General features: G+C 50.5%; 1 protein-coding gene across 4 annotated transcripts in view; it reads right to left on the reverse strand.

The window, feature by feature from the left end:
- Positions 1 to 22,301, reverse strand: part of ABR (ABR activator of RhoGEF and GTPase) — a 186,487-nt gene that overhangs the window by 119,387 nt on the left and 44,799 nt on the right. The window contains exon 1 of one of the 4 annotated variants that reach the window (XM_072779153.1): positions 20,034 to 20,190. The exons of the other annotated variants lie outside the window; for them this stretch is intronic. Within the exon in view, the coding sequence (XP_072635254.1) occupies positions 20,034 to 20,094 (61 nt within the window). The 5' untranslated portion in view covers positions 20,095 to 20,190. Of the gene's footprint in view, positions 1 to 20,033; positions 20,191 to 22,301 lie in introns of those variants that run through there. 4 annotated transcript variants of the gene reach the window in all.

Below are 22,301 nucleotides of genomic sequence, written 5' to 3' on the forward strand. Positions count from 1 at the left end.
CTAGGTCTGTCTGTCTGTCTGTCTGTCTCTCTCTCTCTCATTCTGTCTCATGAATAAATAAATAAAATATTTTTTTAAAAAAGCTTTATGTGCATTTGCTTATTCAATCCTCTTAATAATTATGTGGCAGGTTCTATTAATGGCCCCATTTTGTAGATGAGTAAGTGGAGACCCAGGAAGGTTAAAAATAATTTGCTCATGGCTACGTGGCTAGTTAGTGGTGGAGCTGAGATCTGAATACAGGCAGTCTGGGTCCAGAACCAGCTCTTCTATCCACCTCCAACTTCTTTTAACGGAGTATTCTAACCTCTTCCCAGTGTAGCCATTGTGTCCAGAAAGATTAACAAAAATGAGATTCCAGACCCTGACACACAATTGGGCTCAGGGACAATAATAAGAGCCTATACTTATACTAACGATTGACCCACTTTATCCTCACTCTGTCCCAATAAGGTGGGTACTCTCAATATTCCATTTTCCAGATGAAGAAACTGAGGCACAGAGAGGCCACATGTCTTGCCCAAGGTCACATAGCTGCAGAGTGGCCAAGCTTGGAACCCAGGGAGTCTGGTCCCAGAAACCACCTTCTCTCTTGCTACCTGACCAAATCGGTAATGCAACAGAGCACACACTTCTAACATGCCCAGGGATTTGGTCTCTCAGGCCACAGCCCATGGGATGGGCTACAGGGGCAAGGCCACAGGTATAAAATGCCCAGTAGGAGTGGGGAGATGCCAATAGTCATGACAGATGGAAGAGTGGGAACCAGCAGGCACAGCGGTCTCATGCCAATGAGTGCATGCGCAGACTGCCCCGGTGAAAGCAGCAGAGCCATGCCCTGTGCCTACCTGCTGGGCACAGAACCACAAGGCCATCAAGCCAGACATACGAGGGGGCACATTCAGTCATCGTAAATTGACCCGTCAGTGCATTATGCAGTCACTCTGGCAGGTCACCTCTTAGGATGGATTAAAAAGGAGCATCTCACAACTAAGAGTAGGTATTGTCTGGTGAAGCTTGTTTCAGATATATATACAGTATGTATGTACGTGTGTGCTGTGTCACAGTGTAAAATGGTTTTCCTACTGTGGATTTTGTCCAAAACTAGAGGAGTACCATTATTACTACTAAATAAGTTATAGTTTATTCATAGAATAGAATTCTATGCAGCTTTGACAATGAATAATCTAAAGCAATAGGCAAGAACAAAGATGAATCTCAGAAATATAATTTTAAGCAGGAAAAGTTAAGCCACAGAAAAATACTTATACTATGATTCTATTTATATAAATCACTGGCAAACCTGCACAGTTATGTTATTTAGGAATACACACCTATGCGGTAAAACTCTGAAGAAAAGGAGGGAATGATTAACACGAAATTCAAGACAGTGGTTACCTCTGTCTGCATTGGGGGTGGGGGAGGGCAGTGAAGGTGAGTGTGATGGGATGAATTGTGTCTTCCCCAAAAAAAGATAAGCTGGAGTCTTAACCCCCAGCACTCAGAAATGTGACTCATTTGGAAACATGGTCTATACAGAGCTAATCGAGTTACAATGACATCATTAGGGTGGGCCCTAATTCAACATGACTCTTTTCTTTTTACAAAGGGGGAACGCAGATGTAGAGACATAGGGAGAATACTACGTGAAGAGGGAAGGCAGAGGTCAATCGAGGTGACGCATCTACAAGCTGTGAAACCCCAAGGACTGCCAGCAAACCAGCAGAAGCGAGGAAGGAGTCATAGAACAGATTCTTCCTCAGAAGGAATCAACCCTTCTGGCACCTTGATATTGGACTTCTGGTCTCCAGAAGCATGAGCCAACACATCTCTATTGTTTAAACACCCCAGTCTGTGGTGCTTTATGTTAGCAAACGAACACAGTGAGGCACACAGTCCCTTCACAGGCCTGGCCAAGGTCTCTCTAAGTTTAATGGAGGACAAATGGAGACTGTCTTGTAAGTCTTTATTAAGCCAAACCCAGACATTTAATCAACTCTTTAGTATATGTGCTATTTCATATAAAGAATAGAAATAAAAATCATGTAGGGATAGCCCCATCATTACAGGTTTTGGTTGAGGACACCGAGAACCTGCCTAGGGTCATGCAGCCAGGGAGCAGCCAGGCTTGGAGAAGACCCCAGGTCTTCTAATTCCCAGTTCATTGAAGGCCACTGTCAGAGAGCCACAGCCCAGAGTCACGCACAGAAGGCTAAATTCCCTCCAGAGGACAGGGAACCTGGAACTTTGAAGTCCCCTGGGAATGAGCAGGGACCCTTCACTCTTTTGTGCCAAGGACCCATGGCAGTCTGGTGAAGTGAATGGATTCTTTTCTTTTCTCTTTTCTTTTCTTTCTTTCTTTTCTTTCTTTTCTTTCTTTTCTTTCTTTCTTTCTTCTTTCTTTCTTTCTTTTCTTTTTCCTTCCTTCCTTCCTTCCTTCCTTCCTTCCTTCCTTCCTTCCTTCCTTCCTTCAATTTTTTTTATTTATTCATGAGACAGAGAAAGGCCGAGACACAGGCAGAGGGAGAAGCAGGTTCCCTGCAGGGACTTGATGTGGGACTCGAGCCCAGAACCCTGGGATCATGACCTGAGCCAAAAGCAGATGCTCAACCGAACCACCCAGGTGCCCTGAATGGATCCTTCTCTGAAGAATGTTTTGAAATGCATAAAGTACATAGGACTACAAGGGAAATCAGTTTCCCTGAAATGCTATGCGAGCTAGCCACAGGGACTCTGGTGAGTCCAAGAGGATGAACTGATGATCAGTGCCTGTGCATAGTAAGGACTCAAAAAAAGTCAGCCATGGTTATTGTCAATATTAGGAGTTGCTTCTGTGGCCTTGGGCCTGAGTCAGTGATGCTAAGGAGAGATACTGGGGTCCCACGTCTTGGAGCCTGGGGACCACAGTAGGGCCTAGATTCAGCTGAAGGATGAGGGATGCTACCCTGAACTCGGGCCCCTGGAAGTGATGGCACCCCCAGGGAGGGGGTGCTTGCCCAGAGAGAACAGGTCCCTTAGGACTGAAAGGAGAGGGACCCACAGCAGGCCTTGCCTGGGGACAGGGAGGCAGGCCCTCCAGGAAACAGAGCCCTGCGAGGGATCCACAGAGGACCTGTGTCCACAGTGCCTGTGGTCTCGTGTATTGCTAAAGGGCAAAAAGTGACATTCAGTGGGTGCATCCATGGGCCTGGCATCTCTGTGCATTACATAACCAAATTTCATCAAATGTCAGCTTTGCAACCTCACCATAAACATGAATCATACAGCGAATTCACAGATGAGGAAGCCAAGGGTTAAAGATGTAACTACTCCATAGAACCCACATTCACATCTAAGCCTCCCAGGTAAAGGAGAACCTTTACTGCAGACTAACAATCCTTCATTCATGTGTTCATTCATTCCTTTGTTCACTCAATAAATCTTTAGTTATGTGGAAGTCTCCCAAGGTGGGACACTTACCCAGTGAAGACACTGGCTTGACGTGCTTGTTGTTCTTGACTCTTTCAGCCTCTAGGGAGTGCTGCTGACAAGTGCTGTGGCTGAGAGAAGCAAGCAGGCAGCAGCGGTGCCTCACCATCTACTAGCCCAGCCAGAGAACCCTGCAGACTCCCAGCCCACGGACACCACGAAGGCTGGGACCTCAGCACCCATCTTGGGCCTTTCAGAAACACCACCCATCTGGAAGTTAAGTCTTTCCTACTGGGTCAAGGTCGCCTGTTAGGTCTTCTAACCTACCCCACCCCCCGCAGGGCTGACTAATAGTCATGACAGCATCCATGCTCCCCTGAACCCCAAACCAGCCCAGTGAGGTACTTCCACTGCAGAGAGGCTCATTGACAACCTGCCCAATGCCACACAAACATTTTCATTTTCAACAGGGCTCGAGAATTCAGATCCAGGCTCTTGCAACTTTGCATTTTTTGTTTCCTTTATCCACATATCCTTTGGAGATTAGAGGATCCCCAGCAGAAGTAAGAATGTAGAACCCTCATTTCACGGGGGGGGGGGTACCCAGTGAGTGTTAATTAATGATAACAATCACTCCTTATTCTGGTATAAAACAGTATGCTAAACACATGTTGTCACCACTCATCATCTTAGCTGATTTTTCCAGTGACCTCACAACACACACAGGACAGATTTTATAACCCTCACTTTGCAGATGAGGAAAGATTCAGACAGAATGATTTTCCCTGGACACGGGCTAGTTTCCTGGAGTGTGCCCCTCCAGTCCATTCTCCCTGCTTCTCCACCCTGGTTTCTGCCCCCAGAGAAATCAGAGGAAGAGAGGGCATGAGGTGGGACATTTCTCCCCCTGCCCTTCCCTGTGGGCCACTAAGGGTATATGCTTCCTCTGAAGGTTGCAGCTCCTGCCAAGCCTCAACACATGGCCTCCGTGCCTCCAGGTATGAGAACCAGAGCCTCCCCTTCCCCTGCTCACATTTTGGTCATAGTTCTGTTTAAGCTCTCCCCAAACTCCCCAGCCCGAGTGTGCCACCTGTTTCCTGCTGGACCCTAATGGATGCTGCAGTAAAGCAACTGACTGGGGACTCCGGTCTCCAGATGGCTGAGCCAGGGCATCTCGGAACCTGCCAACAAGCACTTATTGAACAGTCCCTCGGGTGCTGGGGGAAGAGGATGCAGAGAAAGGAAGAAGATGGCAGACAACTGGAAGAAACTAGTAGCAGAGACATCAGACAAAGCTCTTGGTCTCGGATTTCTCTTTAAATTAACTGGAGTTAACCTTTGGAAAATGAAGAAAGACCACAACACTGAGAAACTGGACCTGGGGGAGGCACGTGGTAGAAAAAGAGGTAGGGGACGCTTGGATCTAGGCTTCCAGCCAAACAGAGCCACTAATGCTACCTACATGAGAGTTCTCGAAACTGGTCTCCAGTGACAAGCTGGGACAGAGCCAGGGCAGCCCCTCATAGCAGCAGGTACTTCCACACTGTGCCCCTGGGATGGGCTTGAGAGAGAAGCTGCGGGCACTTGATCCTCACCCCGTCTGAAAGAGCCAGCTGGAGAAGGGGAGATGCCACCTGTTGGTTTGCAGATCCTCTTTCCTTGGCACAAGCATCCAAGGCTGGTGCTGGGACATGGGGCTGTTAGAGGTTTCGATCATGCCCTGGCCTCCAGCCTCACCTCTGCCAGGAGCACACAGTTCGGCTACATGCCCAGACCTGAGGTGACAAAGAAGAGCAAAGAGGAAGAAAGCTCTTCTCAGGGGGTAGGATGGTGGAACGTGGATTTTTCTCCCCTCTATTTTTGGGTATTTTTCTCATCTTCAAGAACTGCATGCATTCCTTATACAAAGGGAAAAAATTCTATCCTGGAGAATCATGAAGATTCTTAAGAAGGAAGTTATCACATTGTAACACAATTATTTGTGAGTTAATAAATCTGAAGGGGATCTGGAATTAGGATTTACAGTCATCGACCTCAGACAGGCCTGGGGCCCAGGCCAGTTAAGGACACTCACTTTCTACAACCTCTCAGCAAATACAGAGATGAATCTCTTGCACCTGGTGACAGGCTGGCATGTGGCCAGTGTCTCCACAACATGATGGGGAGGGGGGGTGCAGGTGAGTATAGACCCTACTGTGAGGTCTTCATGCCTGCCTAAACCTTCTTTCCATCCAGGGATCTCAAGGGAAACCATGAAGTCACACCTCCCTCTGGGAGCAGGCTGTGTTATCACCTGCTCTGTGAAACCATCCCTGGAGGTTTCTATGTCCTTGACCTTAAAGAAACTTTACATCTTTAACTGTGGTAGTTGCTACCAACTGCAAGATGTAGCCTCATGTCCTGTTAAAGACCAAGAACACAGGGGTCCAACTGCTTGGGTTCATATTCCAGCTCATCACTGACTATGCGTCTTTGAGCAAGTTACTTGCCTAATTTATGCATCTGTGTTCTCATTTATAAAGTGAACATATGTGTCTTCTTCATAGGATTGTTGTCAAGAATAAGAGAATTTATATGCATAAAGTGCTTAGAACAATGTAGGACATATAGCAAGTGCTAGATACATGATAGCTATTATCACTGGCATTTTCCCATTAATCATATCATTATTTTTTTGTGTCAAGTCTATAAAAACAGTATCAGTATTTCTGTGTCAAGTCTACAGAAGCTTCTCATCAGCTTAGCCTCTAGGAATCAGGGGGTGGCCCAGAGGAGAGAAGAGAGTAATGAAATCAACAAGGAACATCTAGATGGGTCCCTGGCTAAGTGTTACATACATGCCATTTAATCTGGGGTAGAGACACCAGATAAAAAGCAAGACACCCAGGAAAATGTGAACTTCAGATGAGTAAGGAATAAGTTTTAGTACAAATATATCCCAAATAGGGGGATCCCTGGGTGGCTCAGCGGTTTGACGCCTGCCTTTGGCCCAGGGCGAGATCCTGGAGTCCCAGGATCGAGTCCCGCATCGGGCTCCCAGCATGGAGCCTGCTTCTCCCTCTGCCTATGTCTCTGCCTCTCTCTCTCTCTCTCTCTCTCTCTCTCTGTCTATCATAAATAAATAAATAAATCTTTAAAAAAATATCCCAAATATGGGATATACTTACATTTACATTTTTTCATTCTTTATCTAAAATTCACATTTAACTGGACATCCTCTATTTTTCTTTGCTGAAAACTTTGGCAGCCGTATCATTATGGGTCGTAACATTCTCATCTTATAGGTGACTAAACAAAGCTCAACGAGGTTAAGTAAATCACCCGAGATCATTGTTGGAGCAAGTACTTAAAGGCTATGTTCTGTCAGCCACACATTGGTTCCCTCCAGCTGCTCCTCTCAGAAGAAACAAGCCAGAAGCCCAAGAAGTCAAGCCCTCAATTACCTGCCTACAGCAGCACGCTCCTCAGCCCCTGGACAGGAAGTGTACACATGAGAAGAGCCAATTTTTCTGCAGAGTGGGAGCTATTGCTCCACCAAAACCAGTGCCCCAGAGAGCCTTCCTGCAGGAGAGGAAGGGTGGGTGACCAGCAGGTAGGAGGTCCCCAAGAGGGCTGCCGGCAGCCAGGGCAGCAGCCCCAGCCCTTCCGGAAGCTGCTCTTGCCTATGGCTGGATTCTGGAGGCAAAGAGCCCAGGGGAAAACTCTGGAAGCACCAAAGGAAACCCCTCCGGAAGTCCTGAAATGTTTCCACAGCCCAGGGAGAAAACGTTAAAGTGAAAGCAGCTGTAAGAACACTGACAGGAGGGCCAGGCTGGCCTCTCAGAGTCCCAGGCATGACCACAGTGCCCCAGCAGCCCTGGCCCAGGTCACAAGGCCCCCTCCGCAGAGTTCACACAGATGGCTTCGGGCCTCCCTGGGCTCCAAAGAACACCTCCATGCCTTTCCAGGGAGGGGCCCCATCTCTGCCTTTCTGGACTCCAAGGCAGGTTTCACTTCAGTCATTCTCAGCTCTATTTTTACTCAAAGGTGGCAAGAAACAATGAAGGTTAGAAGCAGGACAATTAAGTCACCTGATTCCAACTCTGCAAAGCCAGGGACCATGGCTAACCTTTGCTGAGAGCAGGACAGGGAAGGGTTCTAAAAACCTCTGGGGGACTTCTCTTCAGGGCTAGAAGCTTAGGTCTAAAGCCCACTCCCCAGTCCATGACTTCCCAAGGAGGTGACATTCAGCCTCATCATCATCTAGTTAAGAAAGGTCAACGGGTGCTTCTCTAGGGAAAGGAACAGCGAACAGCATGCAGAAAATACCAAACCACGATGGGGCATGGTGTGTCTGAGGACTTGAAGAATTCAGTTTGGCTGGAGGGTCGGGAGTGTGGTAGGGAACACCAGGAAGTGAAGCGAGAGGTGGGCTGGGGACAGTGTCTGAAAAGGCTCCCCACACTATGCTAAGGGGTTTAGAAGGGAGGTAGGAAGGTGCCAGACTGGCAAGTGGTTGAATCAGATCCTCTAGAACGGCTTCGAAGAGCCTAGGTCCTTCCTACTCAGAATGGGCATCACCGGGGGCTTGCTAGAAATGCCAAATGAAGGCACCTGGATGGCTCAGGCAGTTAAGTGTCTGCCTTCGAGTCAAGTCATGATCTCAGGGTCCTGGGATCCAGTCCTGCATTGGGCTCCCTGCTCAGTGGGGAGTATGCTTCTCTCTCTTCCTTTGATCTTCCCCCACTGTTTGTGCTCTTTCTCTGAAATAAAAAATAAAATCTTAAAAAAAAAAAAAAAAAAAAAAGCTAAGTGGGAGACTCTGCTCTGGACTTACTGGATCAGAATCTATTTTCACGGGCAGCCCCGGTGGCTGAGCGGTTTGGTACCTGCCTTTGGCCCAGGGCCTGATCCTGGAGACTGGGGATCAAGTCCCATGTCGGGCTCCCTGCATGGAGCCTGCTTCTCCCTCTGCCTGTGTCTCTGCCTCTCTCTCTGTGTGTGTCTCTCATGCATAAATAAATAAAATCTTTAAAAAATAAAATAAAAAGAATCTATTTTCACAAGATGCCCCTGCTGATTCACAGACCTGATGTGAGTGAGGCCCTGAATTATAGGTGGGACTGAGAGAGGATCACTGACTGACTTAGCCTCTCCAATATCCTTTTTTGACTGGCCTTCTGCCCTCCTTAGGCCCAGCCCTACTGCCTCCTTGCATCTCTCCTGCTCCATGATTCTCTTAGGTGGTCCTTGTATGATGGACCTGGGCCCCTCAGAACACTGTTTCTTTATACCTTCTCCACCAATCACCAAACGTCACCAAGCGTTTCCAAGCTACCACGTGGTTAGGGCACAGCTGGGTATGTGGGAACAGGAGAAGCACGTGGTGGTTAAGAGCCAGTCCCCAAACTGGAAGAGGCATGCAGAGGAGTTTTTCAAACATACAGTTCTCATTCAGAGGACCCTGGCACTTGGGCCTTTCTGGTGCAGACCACAGGCTGGGGGAACTGACATACATCCGGGTTTAGAGTCCAGCTCAGCCCTTTATAAGAAAACTGTTTAATGTCTCTAGAATCCTTTTTTAAAGTTTCCTCATCTATAAAACTGGATAAAAATAGGTGCGACCTCCACAGGAGGTTGAAGCTTAAATGGAACATTGTTTGTAAAGTACTTAAGGACAGTGTCTGGCACTCTATAAATGGCAGCCTTTGTTATTTTTCTTCATGTCTCTAGGGAGTGTAGTCTGACAGAGAAGAAATGACAACAGACTGGAAACACCATATAGGAAAACACTACAGAACAACAGGTAAGAAAGTGCTCCATGATGGGGCCCAGAAAAAAAAAAAAAAAAAAAAAAATGATGGGGCCCAGAGCAAGCAAGAGCTCTGAGCTGGGGCCCTCAACCAGGGGAGCACTACAATCAGGCATGGGAGGCTTCCTAGAGCTGGTGGGCATCAAGCTGAGGTTTGAGGTTGGAAGGGAGTTCAACAGAGCATGGAGGTTGGCTGCGGGATGCTGGGAAACCTGAAAGGAAAGTGTGAGGATCCCCTAACGTGGAGGATCTTGAAGGCAGTTTGGATCTCATCTGGAAATAAAATGTGGCCCCATGGAAGGTTTCTGGGCAAAGGAGTGGCAGATGGAAGTGGGTTTACCATAACTCCGGCTACAGGGAAAGGTGGGGTGGCATCAGAAAGCATCAGAAAAGGGAGCCCCGGTGGCCCAGTGGTTTAGCGCCACCTTCGGCCCGGGGTGTGATCCTGGAAACCCGGAATCAAGTCCCACGTCAGGCTCCCTGCATGGAGCCTGCTTCTCTCTCTGCCTGTGTCTCTGCCCCCCCCCCTCTCTCTCTGCTGTCATGAATAAATAAATAAAAGCTTTAAAAAAATAATAAAAAGAAAAGGGGCTTCCAGGTGCTCAGCCATCTGCTGCAAGGGCCCTGCCTGTGGTGGCAGCAATCAGCCAGGACAGGGTTCCCAGGCCAGAAACGGCATTCAGACATCAAATTTGTGTCCCATCCTTCCTTTCCAGGGAGGAGACAGAACCAGCTCCTGCTTTTGGCCTCTAAAGTTTCTACAACCAAAGATGGCACACAATGCCCATTGACATCTAGGTAGGCACCATCCAGGCCCAAAAGGGGAACATTTAGTCAGGAGCTGCCATGGGGCCTGCAAATGTTTGCCCACCTAAATCAAGGGGAAATGGTGTTTCCACATGGCTGAGCGGCACACCAGCTGGTCCCTCATTAACCCTCTCAATCATGCACTAGAAAATGAACAACAAAGGCATTTTGCTCCATTAACACTGGCGTTTGCCCTGCAGGGGAAAGGAGGTAGGGAGGATACCAGTGTTGTCTAGACAGAGGCACTCAAAAAGGCAGATGCCTGAATTTCTGCCACTCAGGGAAGGGGTGAACACAGAGGTCTGGTGTGCCTGCCATGCCAGAAATCCCCAGCAGAGGCCAACCACAATGGCCATTCTCTCTTCTCATCCTTGCATGAGGGTAACAACCTTTCACAGGTTTACTGTGAGGATTAAATGAGATCATGAATGTGAGAACACTAGCCCACATCTGGTACCCACTAGATATCCAATCAACCGCTTCGTTCTTTTTGCTTTTATTGAAAAGTGAGCTCAAAAGAGGTATGTGTCATGGGTGGCTCTTCACCTGTCTAGAATCCAGTTACAGTCTGACTTGGTTCCTGGTCTGTAGTCATCCTCCTAGGGATGGGAATAAAGGACCCTGGAGTTATGCTACCCAAACTGTGATCCCCAGACTGTTCAGTAGCACTGGCATTACTTGGGAGCTTGCTAGAATGCAGAACCTTGGGCCTCAGATCTGTTAAGATGCAGATGAGAATTTGCATCTTAACAAGATCCCCAGGCGATTCAAATACACAGCAGAGTTTGAGATTCTGCTCTAGTATATTTGTCCCTAGGAGAAAACCATCTTCTCTCCTCTCCTCTCCTCTCCTCTCCTCTCCTCTCCTCTCCTCTCCTCTCCTCTCCTCTCCCACCACAGGAAATAGGGGTCCTGGGTAGACAGAAGTAGAGAATGTCAACACAGAAGGGCCCTTTGATTAGCACCTACTTGCTAGCCACACTGCATTAAAGCACACTCAGGCACATGTTGAGAAAATTATTCCCATCTTGATTCCTTTCAATCTCCCTGTTAGTGAAGAAGAAAGACTCTGTTTGATGCCAGTATGTCTTTAACATCCCTGTATCTTCTATTCCTTTTTCTTTAAACAAGGACACAGGAGGTTCAGATCTAGATCCTTCCAAGGGCAACAGTGCATAATTAGAATTAATAACACTGTTTAATTTTTAGTGCATTTATTTGTAAGGTAACTTTTGGTTTATTCCAAGTGGTACAGATTTTCCACTAGTTCCCTTTCTAAGTAAGTTATATTTTAAACTGAATCAAATTGAAGAAAAACATTAAGTCCATAGGAATAAAACTGTGTGAATCTGGCAAAAACCACAACACAGGTATATAAATGACTATAGTTCAGTAAATTATTATTCCTTACAGTTTATAAAAGCCCTTTTGAGATAATCTTGTCTGCTGTTTTCATACTGTAGGTCATGAAATCAATGTAGCGGGTCATGACCAGCACTTTCTGGGTTTGCTTTGAATGCAATGAAATGGCATGGAATAGAAGAGTATAAAAATTTAAGTACATTGCAAATATTATAGAAAAGTTAAGTACAGTCCAATGAAACTTTTGTTTTACTTTGTGTATCTACTGGTTTATAACATAAAATATACGTATTATGTTTAGGTTGTAAGAGTTAGCAAGAGTTAGCATCTAGCTTAATCTCCCAGCCACTGCTAAGTTAATTTCAATGGTGAGGAGCTAACTCCTTTGACCAGGCCACCTGTGAGCAGGCCCTTAATGGTATACACTGGAGGTCCCCACCTTAGCCCTCTGGCTCCTGTCTCATGACACAGAGCTGACAGTAGTAGCTACTGCAGCAGGTCATGAAACGGGCACTCCCCAGCCCTGCTCAGGTGAAGGAGGATTTGGGCACTTTGCAATGAGGCATCATTTCAACCTGCACAAAAAGAATTGTGGAGAAGCACTAGAGTGGAGCCATGTCCTTTTTGGAGGGACAGGATCCCCATCACCAGGACATGCTCTCCCAGCCCTCTCAATTCTTTGGCTCGGGCAGCCCCATTTCAGCTGTCTTCCCTTAGTGGTGTCTCTTCCCTTGAAAGGCTGGGGGGGAAGGGCAAGAAGAACAGGAGACAGCTGGGGGTAAGGATGAGGGGTGCAGGGAGGGGGGTGGGATAGAGAGCACCACAGGGTGGCACCTAGAGGCTAGACCTGGTCAAGGCCGAACCCCTGGTCTGACTGCATCCTGGAACCACAGGGAGGGCAGTAGCATGGGAGGGTCAGGTCATGGGTCCCTACACCCAACTCAACAGGAATTCCTAAAAATGCCTGCAGACTCAATGAGGGAAGTACGCTGCCAGTGAATTTTCAGGCAGGGAAGAGAATGGAGTTGTGGAATGCCCCTCTCTCCTCCCCACTTACACCTTCAGGCTTTGGTTCTCAGCTCAGGGAAGGCAATCCTCTGTTTTATCACATCCAGAACACTTAGCACACACAAACCCTTTCTGCAACGATCCTGAAAGAGGGGTCTGGTAAGGTGAACAACGTAGGGTACAGGCCATACCCAGCCCCAGCAGACTGACCCCTTGGCAGGGGGCTCTGGGCTCTGGGGCCCTTGGGGGGATGGGGAGAGGGGCTGGAGGGGCTGTATGGAACCACCCCATCATTAGCATGCTGTGCCTGCGCGAGTTCAAAAGCAGAACCTGGAACTGCAGCACAACTGGCCCTGGGCAAAGGACCTTGGTGTGCAGTGGCCTGATTTAGGGCTGAGGGCCCTTTATTCTCCTCTGGAAACTGTGGAGGTGAATTTTAAAAGGCCGAGGAGTGAGACCAGCACGCCTTGGCTGTGCCAAGTCCCCTCCTCCAGTCCCCATCTCCTTGCCTCTCGCCTTCCTCTGCTCTAGAAACTGGGCACTAGCTGTACCTCATTTCTACCCCCCAAAGCCTATTTTCTCTCTTTCCCTTAAAACTTGTTTTGTTGTTGTTAATCATCAGTGTTTCTAGCCAATAATCCCAGGGAGAAGGTAATCTCACTCTCCAAGTGCCTATGGGGAGATCTCCTTGGGATCACTCCTTAGGAAGAGGTAGTCCAGTTAGTAGGCACCTACAGGCCACCTGTAGGCCAAGAGCTCCTTGAACACCATGGGGGAGCCAAGACAGTTTTTACAGTTGTCATTTTAGCTAGAGAGGTGAACAGATCAATCAACGTCCATGAACCCCCAGCTGCCAAGGGGCCTTCACTGACCCGGCTATGAGAGGCAAAGGGTGTAGGAGAAAGCAAGTTTCGAATCCAGCCAACCTCATGTTCAAAGCCTGGCTTGTGCTCTAGCTCTAGAAACTTGAATTAATTACTTAACTTCCCTGGGCTTGTTTCTTTCCTTTCTATAAAGTAGAGATAATAACTCCTGCCTCACAAAGTAGGGCCTAATGGGGATTGGTGATAAAACAGGGTAGGTGCCCAGGACAGTGTTGACACGTTGTAGGTACTCAACAGGATTGGCTATAACCATTATTGCTGTTGGAAGCTACACAGAGAGTCCGAGCAATCTGAAATCTGATCCAGTTCAAACTGGAGACCTTTGCCAATAACCTAACTTCCCTGTTCTCTCATCTCTATAAAACAGGGGGCTGGTAACAGGTACTTTGTTGGGGTGTTAGGATAACATAAGGAAAGTGTATAGCACAGCACAGCATCTGGCACATAGTAGGGCTGGTTATAGGTCATGTCCATTCTTCCCAAACCAAATGGAAAAACTAATTTCTACAAACCCAGCAGGACTGACAAGCTTTCTTTTTACTGGGCCCAGTGAGAGACCCAAGGGTGAGGTTTTTATGTACCTTTGAGGCACCCAGACACATTTCCCAAAGAGGTTCCCATCGTGCAACTCCAAGGTGTGCCATCATATGGAACGCACTGCCACTCTGACTCCAGAATTCCCAGAAAAGGGTTTTTCACCTAAAATTTCACCTTCAAAGGAGAAACTCATTCACAAAGACAGCCCCTCCGCTCTTTAGGCCCAGGGTAATTTGCAGCTGAACAAGGCAACCACAAATGAGGAAATAAATTGTTGCTGTGGAGAAAAGATAAAGAACTGGGCTTAATTACACAAAATCTGGGCAGCCTGGGTAGCTCAGTGGTTTAGCACCGCCTTCGGCCCAGGGTGTGATCCTGGAGACCTGGGATCGAGTCCCATGTTCGGCTCCCTGCATGGAGCCTGCTTCTCCCTCTGCCTGTGTCTCTGCCCCGCCCCCCCGCCCTCTCTCTCATGAATAAATAAATAAAATCTTAAAAAAAAATTACACAAAAATCTTTGGTCTCCATAATCTTGGTTCATTAAACCCTTGCTGCTGGCCAGGAGGCAATGCCCAGGAGGAAGGGGTTAGCCCGAGTATTAATAGGATCAGCCCTTCAATCCCATGAAGGCAATTATGGACACATCCTTTCCGAACAGCCCCAAGTAAACCCACAGATCCCCAGCCAATATGGGGCTTTTCTAGGCAGCACTGGCTCTGCCGACACATCAGTGAGGCAAAAGGCCATGTTGCCCAGAGTGACAAGGACTCTGAGCTCCAGCACCACTGGCCCACTCAAGGCCTTCTAGGCACTCATCCCTTTCTGGAGACCTTGCTCACCTTATGCAAAATGCCTGACCACATCCTCATGTCTGCCTACGGTCTAGAAGGAGGGACATGCAGGCTTCAGAAGTAAGGGTGGAGAAAAGAGAAAAATGGCACTTGACAAATTAGGCCATCACAGAGCCCACCCCACCTGCCCCATCTCCTGAAGACCACACTGACCCTGGTAGTTTCTACATGGCTACTAAACCCACATTCATTTTTCATTCTGGTGTGTGCCAGGGAAGAAAGGGCAGAAGAGAAGATAGAAAACATCTATTCCTCATCCATTCAGTCATGGTTCCAGTTGGCTCCACCTCGAAAAGCTCTTTGCCAAATGCCTTGGGCAGGGGGTTGGACTGGGCATCTATTCCCAATCCCCATATGGGGACATTTCTATAGTCTGCCTATTGCCCTGATTTCTTCCTTCCCATTTACAGGGTCTGGACAGGTTCCCTTCAAGCTGCAGGAACAAGTGGGACACTCCTACTGCCAGTCAGGAGTATCCATGGCTCCAACTGAGCCTTTCTTGTCCAAAGAAATGCAAACTAAGGCAGACTCAGGCCACAAATCAAAATCCACCTCTTCTATCCTGCTCTCAAGACAGGTGAGCTCCAGGCCTCTTCCTACTGGTGCTCAGCGGAAAGTGCTAAGAGCGTGTAGGTAGAATGTGATGGGTACTGGAGCTCCATGGATTGCCTCCACCTATCACAGCCAGGGGCCTGGCAGAAGCAAAGAAGGAAGGACGTGGAGTTGACTGTGAGGCCAACTGTGAAGCTGCCTAGTTCCTGGTTTGCCCCTACGGGGCTCAAGCTGAGCCAAACAGCTGCAGCACCAACCCTGGCAGTAAAGTCTTCCAATTGCACAATCACAAGCCCTAGCAGCGCGTGGGACTCCCTTGGGGGGTCTCCGACTCCACTACAAATGCTACAATTACCAAATCCACACAGCTGGAAACTTGTGAATGGGCCAATGAATGGGTTCCTGGGATTTCTGGTGGAGTAAGGAGTTAAAGGAGCCAAGAACCCAGTTTTCTTTTCCCTCTTATGCTACCAAAAATTACTGAAGGCTTATTAGGAATGAGGAGCTGGCCAAGGCACCACCTAAGGACCACGTCCAGCACTCTGCACCAGCCAGCACCCTCACCGCCTTTACGGCCCTTTCTACGCATCAGCAAACCTTTCACGGACCCCCGTTTGTGATGAGGACCATGATGAGCTGGACAGCTGAGCAGCAGTCCCGTAGCGCTCCACACCTTCAAAACACCTTATAAACATTAATTAATCCATATGGGATCTACAAGAAACGTCATGGCCTGGCATTACAGAGGGGTATGCACAGGGTACCCAGGAATCAGACCACACCTCAGGGAACAGCCCAAGTCTTCCATCCCACCTGCAAGAGTGAGGCAGGATGGGTTTTCTCACTATTCCTCTGTCTTCTACCCACTTAGCTAATTCTTCACAAATGTTCCTGTCATCTCTTCTGTTTCCTAAAGAACAACAGCAACAATCACAATAACAAAAATTTTCTCTGAGTAGATGACTTCTTCTCCCATCAGCCCCACCTCTGAGACTCCAGCAGCCATGACAATAATTGGCTGGTGTTAAAAAAAGGAATGAATGCTGGGGCTTTTCAGAGGATAAGAAAGCATCAATCTGCAGGTGCAGGTGTCTACCAGCACATCTGGGGTGGTCTGATGCGGCCTGGGTGAGACAGCTGCTCTGATCAGACCCACAGTCTGCCTGGCCCTTGGTGTGGCCAATATAGGAATAAGATGGGAAACTGAGGCTGGTTCATGATGATCTGGAGATGGGTTTGTATCCCTACAGCCCCAAATGCTTTCTTGGCTCTTGGAGAGGGTACTGAGTCTATAAGGGACATGTAAATATCACGAGCAACTGAAATATCCCTTGGAAATGTTTCCTGGAGTAAAAGAAGAAAGACTTTACATTTGAAGAAGTACCAAATTATTGCCTGCCTGGGGTACATACATTTCTCAGTTCAGATATGTGTGGAGGGTGGTATCCACTCAGAGGGACAGGCTCAGAGCACCTCCCATTTTGCTATTCCACAGAGCTTAATATAATCTAACCTAACCCCATGGTATAGAAGAGAACCAAGAGAAAGTGGTGTTTAGTGGAGAAGATGATGAGACAAAGACACGGGGAAGATAAAATGAAGAACATAGCCCTTTATGGAAAGAATCATACCAGCTCTGGGGAGAGGGTCAAGGCAAGGCACTGAAGGGCAAAGCTGATTTATTACATGAACGTAGGAAAATGAGTGGTAGAGAGACAAGAAGTAGGATGGCTGGAAGCCTCATCTGCCACTCCAGCTTATCAGAAGCAAAGACCCTGCTCCAATCAGTCCTATATTAACTGGTAGCTGGGAGTCAACCCATCTCCTTGGGTCAGACAAATCGCCATCACAGTAGCCCTTCAGTACTTCTACCACAGGAGGAAAAGGGGGGTCTGCTGCCTACCCATTATCAAATGACCATCAGCTTGCAATGAAAATACACACACTCCTCCTGGCATAGATGCTGAAGCCAGAAGGAATGAGCTGACAACTCCAAAGGCAAGAAGTCAGTCAGAGGAGGGGCTGGCTGGCAGTCTGGCACCCTAAGAGTAGAAAATCACCAAGCTCAGTGAGTTCAGAGCCTCAACCACCCCTGCCTTAGCTCCAGGACCAGCCCCAAGTTCCTACAAGAGACCCATGGACAGGTTGGGCTCAGAATCATTGAGGCCACTTATCCTGCTGGACCATTTCAAGAACACAGAGGACCAAAGAGACAGATGCTCCCCATTCCATGACATTCCAAAGCCTTGAGGAAGCTCAGACATATCTAGGTGACACTCAGAGTCTTCCTTACCAACCTAGGGTATGAACTGAATTCTAGCTTTGTCACTTACCAGTTACGTGACTCTGGATAAGGATTTGAGCTTACCACATCTCTCTTCCTGCCAAATGGAAATAAGACTACGTATCTTGCATAGTCGTGTGGTCTGGAGAGGATGGATGGAGACAGCCCAGCATCATGCCTGGCATATACTGGATCCTTAGGATATGCTATTATCACTGCTACCAGGAGCGGCACTTAGGAAGGGCCTCTATCACTGGCTCATTCCCATATCTAAGACATATGTGGGCCACCCTGTGCCCTGGAGGCATCCACTTTACTACTCCTGCTGGACTTAGCTTTTGTGGGGACTTGCCACCCCAGTAAGCCTTGTAAGCAAACAGCTGAGAGCCAGAGGAACTTCCTCTGGGAGCCACGAAACCAGGCTGCCAGGCAAATGACAGCCCGGGTATTTGTTTTAATTTAGGCTCTTGTCAAGAGGAAACTTCATGGCTAACAGCCCAAACATGACTGCACAGCACCTCCCCAGGAAGCCTCATTCTATGGCTCTCAAATAAGCCATTCTGAGGAAGGAGGGAGGCAAGGACTCCTCACATTGCTGCCAAGTCAGCGCCTCTCCCACCCCCCCATCCAGGCTCCTAGAAGCCCAGGGGCCAGGGCAGCAGCAGCAGCAGCAGACAAGACAGCTCAGATGCTAGCTTGCTTCACTCAGGGTTGGTTAACAGGTACTCCCAAAGAAGGTCTCAGTCTAATTTCTCTTTTCAGGTCCCATCTTCCTCTGGGCAGAAATTTTCAAGGAGACCTCAGACAATTTTACTTCCCTACTCCAAGAGGTGGGGGTGAGGGAGAGATAGGAAAACTTGGAAAGAATTACGTTGGGGAGTCTTCGTCAGGGCAACAGAGAGAAACCTAGACAGAGATTTCCATGGGATTCTATGTTTTGAGAAATACGGAAACCACTACTGGATTTTGCAAGGAGCCAGAAAATATTCAGGAACATAAGTAGCATGTGAATATGAGGCATTGTTATTACTGTTATTTGCAAGAGCGCGGCTAAGAGGTCACTAATCCTTCCTTCAGGTCAGGGGCTGATCTGCAGCAGGGCTCTGAACAGATGTATGCCTCTATTCACGCAGACACATGTGTGCACACACACTCCATACAGCCATGGGCCCTGACCTTCACCCAACGTTGCTGGCGTCTGTGGGAGAAGGAGCAGATGGAGTGGCTGGGCTCGGTGCAAGACTGATACCCAGGGGATCCGGCTTTGCCCCTTTGATGTTGAAAAACCAAAGCGGAATGAACCATCATAAGGGGAGCTGGGGGTGGGGGGGGGGGGAGGAAAAGGAATAGAAGTGGTGGAGGAGGGAGAAGAGGGAAGAGAAGCAGGTATGGGGAATGAGAGGCACCCAAGGGGATATAGAGGTCAGAGGCTGGATGCTGAGCACTGAGGAGCCTCCAGGGCAAGACCTTGGGGTTCAAAGCACTATCCTTGTTCATTCCTGTCCTCCCCGATATAACTGTCACCAAGGAATCTGAGCCAGCTTAACCCTTAAAAATGTCCTTGTCCCATGGCATGCAGTGTCCAGAAACTGAACTTGGCACCACCTGCCTCCCCAACCCTTACCCCCTGCCCCAGGACTCTGGGCTAGGAGACATAGCAAGAGAGTGGGAGGGTCCCACCAAAGTGCTCAGAGGGCAAAATCCACTTACTAGCTCCTTCAGGGGCCAGGACCCTCTTCCTACTCCCCTGAAAGCTTTGGGGAAGGTGTTTCAAGGGAGAGGTGGAGAGAAGTGCAGGGCTAGAGTCACCTAAGAGAGGAAGGGTGTATGGTGGGGGTGCTTGCCGCCTGGAAGGAGCCCCTGGAATGTACGAGTGAGTGATCAGTTACACATCCCCAGCGGCAGTGCAAGAGCAATCACATGATTGAGGCAGATTTGGGAGCGAGGGGGTGGAGAAGCCGAGGGGTTTTTTTTGTTGTTGTTGTTGTTGTTGTTTTCTTTTTTCTTCTTTTTTGGGGGGTGGTGAGGGTGGGGGTGGTGATGAGGCTGGCAGGAAAGACTGCTGAGCCGGAGGTTTCCAGCTCCTTCAATCCAAATGGCCCCCGCGGAGATCTGCGCCTACGGTCCCTCCCACCCGACCCCACCTCCACCCTAAAACACACAATGGCCCCAGGATGTCCCTGAGGCGACAAACTCGGGGGCCAAGGACTTGGCCAAAATGGCCTTTCTGCTCCAGCGTGGACAGAGCAGTCAGTCGGGAAGCGCAGGGAGCACCCTACTAGGGCTCTGCTTCCTGAGGGCTGGGGAGTGCTCGGTTACACAACAGGTGGGAACGGGGGGACACAGCTCTCCCGCCCCGTCGGGCCCGCGGCCCCCCGCCCGCTGGAAGTCCGCTCCGGGGACCCGGTCTGCGGCAGAGCGGGGGGGACCCCCCGTGTGTCCCCCACGTCCCGCGCCCTCCGCCCGCAGCCCCGCAGGTCGCGCCCCGGGGCCGTCGGGGCGCCGCGGCCCCCTCCCGCCCGGCCTCCCGGGCCCGAGCGCGCACGTACTGCTGTAGAGGGTGTCGATCCAGGAGAGACGCGGCAGGCCCCGGTGGCTGAGCGGCTCCATGCCCGCGGCTCCGCGCGGCGGCGGCGGCGGCGGCGGCGGCGGCGGCGGCGGCTCCGTCAGATCGGAAACCCGAGCCTCATCGCACAACAAAGGAGGGAGGGCTCGGGCCGCGGGCGGGCGGGCGGGCGGGCCGGCGGGGCGCCGGGAGGGGCGGTCAGCCCGGGAGGCCGGAGTTGCCGGGCGCGGGCCGGAGGCGAGGGGAGGCAGGCAAACAGGTAGCTGGGAGGAGCGAGCCGGGGCTGCGGCGCGGGTGCGGGAGGGCGGGCGAGGGCAGGCGGGCGCCCCTGGGAGCCCTTCCGGCTGCTGCGGCCCCGGCCGGCCCCGCTGCGGATCCCGGAGCCGCGGCCCCGCAGCCCGCCCGCAGACTAGCAACTTCCCGGGGCTGCGCGGCGGCCGGGGCCGGGGCCGGGGCCGGGGGCGGGGGCGGGGGCGGGGGCGGGGCCGCCACCAATCCGCGCGAGCCTCGCGCCCCCTCCCCCCGCCGCGCGCCGCCAGACCCTCGCGGGAGTGGGGGGCAGCCCCGGTCCCTCCGGACCCCGGGGCGAGACGGGCTCTGGCCGGTGGCGGAGTGGTGGTCCCGCGGGGGGCTCCCGGCCGCGGCGCAGGCGCAGGCGCAGGCTCCTCTTCCTCCCCTCGCTGGGCTCGGCCGAATTCTGGCAACCCGCAGACTAAGTGCCGCGGGGAGCCCTACGGGCCCCGCAGGGGTGACATCACCTGCCGCCCCAGGATCTCTAAGCGCAGTTTCTGGGGCCGGTGCAGCCGTCAGGCCCCTCCCCTAGGCAAGCCTGGGGGGCGGCGCTGACGGGGTTAAGGTCCTGCCCGCCCGAGGAAAGCCTTGGCCGCTGGGCCACTCTTTCCTTCCAAACCTTAACAACCTCATCTGTTTAAACACCCTTGACCTAAAAGCCGGGCGCTTCTGCCCTACACACCCGAAGGCGGAGGCTGGAGAGAGGCAGGGGGCTGGGGGGGTCCAGGAGGGGCAGTGAAGGAAAAACGGGAGACAGGACACACTCCGGGGTCTCCACTGGGTTCCCCAAGAGACTTGTTTGGGGATCTACAGTCGCAGCCCAGGAGGCATACCTTGTAGGCATGATCACATACAAGTTCAGGGAAGTCTGGGGTCAAGACGCCTCTGAAAACAAAACCTTTAGAAATAAAATTGCTGGGACGCCTGGGTGGTTCAGTGGTTGAGCATCTGCCTTCTGCTCAGGGCGTGATGTCAGGGTGCCGGGATAGAGTCCCACATCCAGCTCCCTGGAGGGAGCCTGCTTCTCCCTCTACCTATGATCTCAGCCTCTCTGTGTCTCCTGAATAAATAAATAAAATCTTAAAAAGAAAGTAAGTTTCTGGTAAGACCTCCCAAGAACAGTGAAGGGGGGGCTTTATGCCCATCTCCTGGGTGCTGGTTCTAGGGAAGCCAAGGCAACTTTGCTGCAGATTCGGTCCTGTAGGCCTCCTATGGCCAAGGACTCTGAAGGACCTGAGAGGGAGGGGAGTCAGGCTACAGGCTGTGGGGGAGGGAGGAAGAGGGCAAGGGGCACTGAAGCTCCTCTCTTGAAACCAAGAGAAGGGAAGCAGAAAACTTCAAGGGACTCAGCTCCACTGGGACCCACCCACATGGGGGCTATGCTCCTCATCCTTCCAAATAACTGCAAATTTAGTTCTTCTTGCAGACCCTCCTCACCCACAATGCTGAAAGGAAGCCTGCACCCAACCCCTTGCTGCTGCTTGGGTGGAGGCCTCCAACCCATACCAGGTCAGGCAAGCCCTTGGGAGGTGCAAGGTAAATGAGCAGAAAGCCTCTACAGGTGGCTATGGTGGGTGTTTTTTAACTGCAGGTAACACTGGGCCCTCCCCAAATCCACTCAGCTCTCCCCCACCCCAACTCTCCTGGCTCAGACTCTGGCTCTGGCTCTTGTGGCCCCTCCCTGCTCAGCTGTCACCCTCCCACCAGCCCTGACTTGCACACAAGACTGGGAGGACCAAGCAGGCACCTGGAGCTTGGCAGAGAGGGGGGTGTGCATCTCCAATGAGATGCTCCAGAAATAGAGCCAGGATGGGAGAGGAAGCAAATGGGCTCTCAGAGGAACCAGAGGGAGGATGGTGAGAGTGGAGGAGTGGAGATGGGCCCAAGAGCCTCTCTTCTTCCCACATGGAACTCTCAGAAGGCACGGAACCCAGAAGAAAGGTAAAGGGGAATGTGGACC

Source organism: Canis lupus, chromosome 16, assembly GCF_048164855.1.
Source record: "Canis lupus baileyi chromosome 16, mCanLup2.hap1, whole genome shotgun sequence".
In the NCBI taxonomy this organism is placed as follows: Eukaryota; Metazoa; Chordata; class Mammalia; order Carnivora; family Canidae; genus Canis; species Canis lupus.